The sequence below is a fragment of the Oncorhynchus masou genome, chromosome 13 (genome assembly GCF_036934945.1).
Source record: "Oncorhynchus masou masou isolate Uvic2021 chromosome 13, UVic_Omas_1.1, whole genome shotgun sequence".
In the NCBI taxonomy this organism is placed as follows: domain Eukaryota; kingdom Metazoa; phylum Chordata; class Actinopteri; order Salmoniformes; family Salmonidae; genus Oncorhynchus; species Oncorhynchus masou.
The window spans coordinates 78213077-78219417 of NC_088224.1; the positions used below are offsets into that span (position 1 = coordinate 78213077).

The following is a 6341-nucleotide window of genomic DNA, read 5'->3' on the forward strand; positions in this document are numbered from 1 at the left end:
AAACTAACACAACAGGAGGGTTAAACTGTTAAATTGGTCTAATACCTTTCATAGCTTTGAAATGCCATACTGAAATGTCCATAGACTTAACAATATGACTAATTAGTGACCTGCGGCTGAGTATTTCCACCCCATTTTAATTCACATTCTCTAGGCCAAGTTGTTTTCTGTATTGAACAAAGTGACTGCAGAATGAATGAGACACAGCTAGATTCTAAAACAAGTCTTTATTGGTCAATTGACAGAAAGTGTTGTAGTGACCATCTAAAGTAAACTAAGAAAAACAGTCCAAAGAAAAAAATCAAGAAAAACCGAAAAAAGGTTTTGCACATTTTACGAGGATGATATTTATTTTCACCTTCACCTTCTCCTTCTTCTTCTTCTTCTTCTTCTTCTTCTTCTTCTCTAACAGTGGTCACCAACCGATGGATCGCGATTTAAATTTATTTAAAAAAAAATGTTTAACCTTTATTTAATGTTGATTGACAGGTTGATCTTCAAGGCATACCTCGTCGATCACCAAACATTTCTGTAGAAAAGCCAACGGTAACAGCATACACTTGCGCCCCTTTTTTTCCGTGTTGCGCTGTTAATTGTACGTTCAACTTGATTCGGAAGCCCTGGGCACCGGGTATACAAAGTTTTACCATTTTTTACCATTGCATTTGCATGATAATACAAACTCCGGCTACCCTGCGGACCGGGAGATATGTGGCTAAATCGAGTACGCTTTTGGTGCTGGCCAATCGGATAGCTCAATTCACGGTGCCTACCTACTTCCACGACCCCGGAAAATGAATGAGTAGCCAAATGTATGGCTAGCCCTGCGTTTTTATTATTATTATTAGCAGCTCGTCGTGTGTATTTAAATATCGAGGAGTATTTCACTTTCGCTGGTCATAGGAACAACATGAATTTGTGCCGAGGCAGATGTGGTGCGACTCGAGTTTTGCCATCAGGTGGAAGACTGTGTCCCCTCTCTCTGGTCAGTCTCACTGGAGGAAAGGAAGAAGAGAGCAAGGACCGACTGCTGCTCACTTCTTCCACCCACTGAGACTGTTTTTTTTGTTTTTTTTTAAATAACTGGGAACTCGGGATTCATTGACTTTTAATCGTTCAAGACAACTGGGAACTCGGAAAAAGCAATATCCAACTATGGAAAATAGTTTTGAATGGTCATCCAACTCGTTTCTAGAACTCCGACTTCCCGACCTGAAGTTCACTGACCTGAAGTTCACTGACTTCTTGGTTTGACCTCGTTTCTTCAGAGTTCCCAGTTGTCTTAAAATCACCATGACCACCAGATGCAGGTACTGTACCATCAGTCCAGTTAAATAAAAAAGTGAGTTATTTCTGCTCAGCTGTGCCTCACAAGTGCTACACCAACTGATCTATTAGCTTGAGTTTTGAAATATATAATGGTCGAGAATAACAATATTGTCAGGGCAGGCATATAGCCAATATGCTAAGATAATGTATTAACTGTACTGCACAAATCTCATTCCTACAGAGATGTTTTTATTAGGTTAATGTAAAAATAATTATCTGAGTGGTAGATCTTGGCTTGCCTTTTGACTGCGAAAGTGATCTTGACTCAAATGTTGGTGACCACTGTTCTAAATCAAACGTTGGGAGAACATTGGGGAGGATTGATGCAAAGTCCAAGGGTTCAAAGGGGATACATACGGGTACAGCTAGAACCAAAGGACTATCCCTGGGTACAGCTAGAACCAAAGGACTATCCCCGGGTACAGCTGGAACCAAAGGACTATCCCCGGGTACAGCTAGAACCAAAGGACTATCCCCGGGTACAGCTGGAACCAAAGGACTATCCCCGGGTACAGCTAGAACCAAAGGACTATCCCCGGGTACAGCTGGAACCAAAGGACTATCCCCGGGTACAGCTGGAACCAAAGGACTATCCCCGGGTACAGCTAGAACCAAAGGACTATCCCCGGGTACAGCTGGAACCAAAGGACTATCCCCGGGTACAGCTGGAACCAAAGGACTATCCCAGCTGGAACCAAAGGACTATCCCGGGTAGCTGGAACCAAAGGACTATCCCCGGGTACAGCTGGAACCAAAGGACTATCCCCGGGTACAGTTGGAAACAAAGGACTATCCCCGGGTACAGCTAGAACCAAAGGACTATCCTCGGGTACAGCTAGAACCAAAGGACTATCCCCGGGTACAGCTAGAACCAAAGGACTATCCTCGGGTACAGCTGGAACCAAAGGACTATCCCCGGGTACAGCTAGAACCAAAGGACTATCCCCGGGTACAGCTAGAACCAAAGGACTATCCCCGGGTACACCTAGAACCAAAGGACTATCCTCGGGTACAGCTGGAACCAAAGGACTATCTCCGGGTACAGCTAGAACCAAAGGACTATCCCCGGGTATAGCTAGAACCAAAGGACTATCCCCGGGTACAGCTAGAACCAAAGGACTATCCCCGGGTACAGCTAGAACCAAAGGACTATCCCCGGGTACACCTAGAACCAAAGGACTATCCCCGGGTATAGCTAGAACCAAAGGACTATCCTCGGGTACAGCTGGAACCAAAGGACTATCCCCGGGTACAGCTAGAACCAAAGGACTATCCCCGGGTATAGCTAGAACCAAAGGACTATCCCCGGGAAGGAATACATCAAGCAGGGTCACACAGTCAAATACCCAAATGAAGAAAATAGAAACTTTCAATTTCTCCTCATGGCAGGTAGAATCACGTTTTGTAATAGGTGGACTGTGTATGATGGGGGTAAGGGGGATTGCTGGGATTGACTACAGAAAGACAGAAGACAACACCCTATACTTGCCCTGCCCATTAACCCGTTTAAGTTGGGTTTAAATTGGTTTAACCTCCATGATAATTTCCCACTGTTGTCTCCCATCCTAACAATGTAGGAACAGCGGTGTCTGTTTGTCTTGCCTGTCTTAACAGAGACAGAAAGCACAGCCATTTGGAATGAACTGAACATTGAGATGCAAACATAGAGAGAGGGGTGGGTTTGGTGTGATATGAACAGAATTAAATGACATGGGTGGGTTAGTACATAGAGCTGGGGGGTGTGCATACATACATACAGATGAACAGAGGGAGGGGCTTTGCTAGGTTCAGGGCAGGGTCACCTACTCTAGTCAGTATGTACAGGTAAGAGGAACATATCAAAATGTACAAGGTTCCTTCTCTCTTATAGTGTGTCCAAAAAAATCAGAACAGGCAAGGTCAACTTTCACCTGGGTGCTTATTCAGTTGGGTACAGAATATTGAAGATAGAAATTAAAAGCATATAGCTGACATGGTTATTGTTTTGCATGACAGAGAAACGTGTCTGTTCTATGCAACATATTTATATCTGCACATTCTGTAACGTTGCAACTGCATGGTTATGCCTCAAGTAACTACAACATCTCCAACAGGACACCAATCAAAAAACAAATAAAGATTGTTTAGTGCCATTGATTACACCGAATCTAAAATCACCTAGACACATCATCCAGGCTTAAATATGCAGTGATAAATCAAATATGTTCCATTGCAATAAACCCAACATATTTTTCAGGTATTAAAATATTGCAAATCAATGCAATAAAGTTTTCTTATTTTGTCTTAAATTTTAATTTGATGCAATAGACAAAAGGTATGATATACTGAACACAGATACACTACATGACCAAAGGTATGTGGACATCTGCTTGTCGAACATCTCATTCCAAAATCATGGGCATTAATATGGAGTTGGTCCCCCCTTTGCTGCTATAACAGCCTCCACTCTTCTGTGAAGGCTTTCCACTAGATGTTGGAACATTGCTGCAGGGTCTTGCTTCCATTCAGCCACAAGAGCATTAGTGAGGTCAGGCACTGATGTTGGCCGATTATGCCTGCCTTACTTAATTAGGCTTCTCCAAGCTCTGATGCTGTTGATGGTAATTAGTCATGGTAACTTGCTAACTGCCTGGTCCTCAGCACTCTGTTGTCACTCTAATCACTCTGACATCAATGCAAATGTAATCGAAAATCTAATCAAACACTTCATGAGAGCCCATGAGCTAATGTTGCGCAACATTTCTATAGGGTGTGCAATTGCGTGAGAACCTGGCTTTGTGCATGGGGGCATTGTCATGCTGAAACAGGAAAGGGCCTTTCCCAAACTGTTGCCACAAAGTTGGAAGCACAGCATAATCTAGAATGACATTGTATTCCTTAGCGATAAGATTTCCCTTCATTGGAACTAAGGGGCCGAGCCCGATGCATGAAAAACAGCCCCAGACCATTGTTCCTCATCCACCAAACTTTACAGTTGGCACTACGCATTTGTGCAGGTAGCGTTCTACTGGAACCCAGATTCGTCTGTCGGACTGCCAGATGGGGAAGAGTGATTCATCACTCCAGAGAACGCGTTTCCAGTGCTCCAGAGTCCAATGGCAGTGAGCTTCACACCACTCAAGCTGATGTTTGGCATTGCACATGGTGATCTTAGGCTTGTGTGTGGCTGCTCGGCCATGGAAACCAATTTCATGAAGCCCCCGACAAACAGTTATTGTGCTGACGTTGCTTCCAGAGGCAGTTTTGAATCCGGGAGTGAGTGTTGCAGCCGAGGATAATTTTTTCACGCACTACGTGCTTCAGTACTCGGCGGTCCCTTTCTGTGAGCTTCTGTGGCCTTCCCCTTGTGGCTAAGCTGTTGTTGCTCCTAGATGTTTCCACTTCACAATAACAGCACTTACAGTTGACCAGGGCAGCTCTAGCAGGGCAGAAATATGATGAACTAACTTGTTGGAAAGGTGACATCCTATGACAGTGCCATGTTGAAAGTCACTGAGCTCTTAAGTAGGGCCATTCTACTGACAATGTTTGTCTTTAGAGATTGCATGGCGGTGAGCTTGATTTTATACACCCGTCAGCAACGGATGTGACTGAAATAGCCAAATCCACTAATTTGATGGGGTGTCCACATACTTTTGCAATATAGTGTATCAAGGTAAGGATCGAAGGTGTTCCCCTATACTGGACTGTACCATCTTAAAGGAAAACTCCACCCAAAGACTATCATTTGGTATTTGTTTCATTAGTTGGTTGTTACCATTACAAAAGATCACAGCGACCTATAGGACCACAGTTTCTCAGACAAGATTTTAGACCCTGAAAAAATAGGTGGAAAACAGATGTTTGACAAGCAATTTCAGTTGTATACAGTATTTTCACGTTTTGTTGTCTTTTTTTTCACAGTCTCAGTAAAAAACAGTAGGTAAGGTTTCAGCTTGTGGACGAGGGCTTGAGGTCTGAGGTTCTCAAGACCACAGGAAAGTATTACAGCATTGGAGTACCACAGGGTAGCCTTTAGTTAACACCACATAGTTTGACAGAAAGGAAAGGAGTCTTTTTAAATTCTGGTGTTGTGTGTGTGTGTGTGACATGTGTGTATATGTGTGTTTTCACTTTAGTGCTCATTCTATTCTTAATACCATTTCCTTTTTTCGCCAGTAGGGGGAGATGTTACCTCAACTCAGAGAAATCTCAGGTAGTCTCATGACTTGAACAATTTATTTTATAGTTGTGAGTATGTTGACGCCTCAGCGTGTGTGTATATACATCAGTGTGTATGTGTGTGCATCAGTGTGTATTTATAATTTTATTCAGTAGGTTAATGTAGAGTTGTCCCAGTCCAGTTGGCCCCTCTTGCTGCTCTGTTGTACACTGGGAGCTCCTTGAACCTCCTCCTCCTCGCTGTCGTCTGAATCTGTGCTGGTGATGTCATCCTCTTCATCTTCCTCCTCCTCCTCACTGGCCTCTTCCTCAGCTCCCTGGGGCTCCTGGAAGCTCTGCATGGGGCACAGAGAGGCAACAGGTGTGTGACAGGCTCTGGAGCTGATTACTGTGGCCCTTGTGTATCCTGTGGCCCTTGTGTATCCTACACTGGTTCACTATGTCCCATTCCTCCCTCTGCCATCTTCAGGTACTCACTCTATTTCAGTCCATTCTCTCTTTTCTCACTGTGATGAAGCTGACTCAGTACCTCTCGTCACTAATTATTGAATTCCCCTTGTTTAGCGCATTCATGTGTCCCCATATATCTAGTAATTCATTTATTATAAAGGTGTATACTGTTGTAATTTCCCTCTTTTGCCAGTATCATGGCTATTTATTGTGCATAAGGCTAATTGTGTGTCGAGCAAATGTTTGGTCAAGTTGCATTGTGACGAATTTCAGTTTCATATTTAAATGCATTAATTGACTCTTTTTCAATCCTCCAAGTGGATGCGATGTTCAGGTGCACATGGACACCTGCTACACTGACGAGAAAGAAGTTTGTTTATTTCCATATTGTAATGTGTCCT

The 6341-nt window shown here is 43.5% G+C and overlaps 1 protein-coding gene across 1 annotated transcript in view; it reads right to left on the reverse strand.

The window, feature by feature from the left end:
- Window positions 1–3432: 3432 nt before the first annotated feature.
- The window catches only part of LOC135553107 (calsyntenin-2-like), a 509523-nt gene continuing 506614 nt past the window's right edge, over window positions 3433–6341 (reverse strand). Inside the window, exon 17 of the mRNA XM_064985212.1 lies at window positions 3433–5825. Within this exon, the coding sequence (XP_064841284.1) occupies window positions 5640–5825 (186 nt within the window). The 3' untranslated portion in view covers window positions 3433–5639. The remainder of the gene's footprint in view (window positions 5826–6341) is intronic.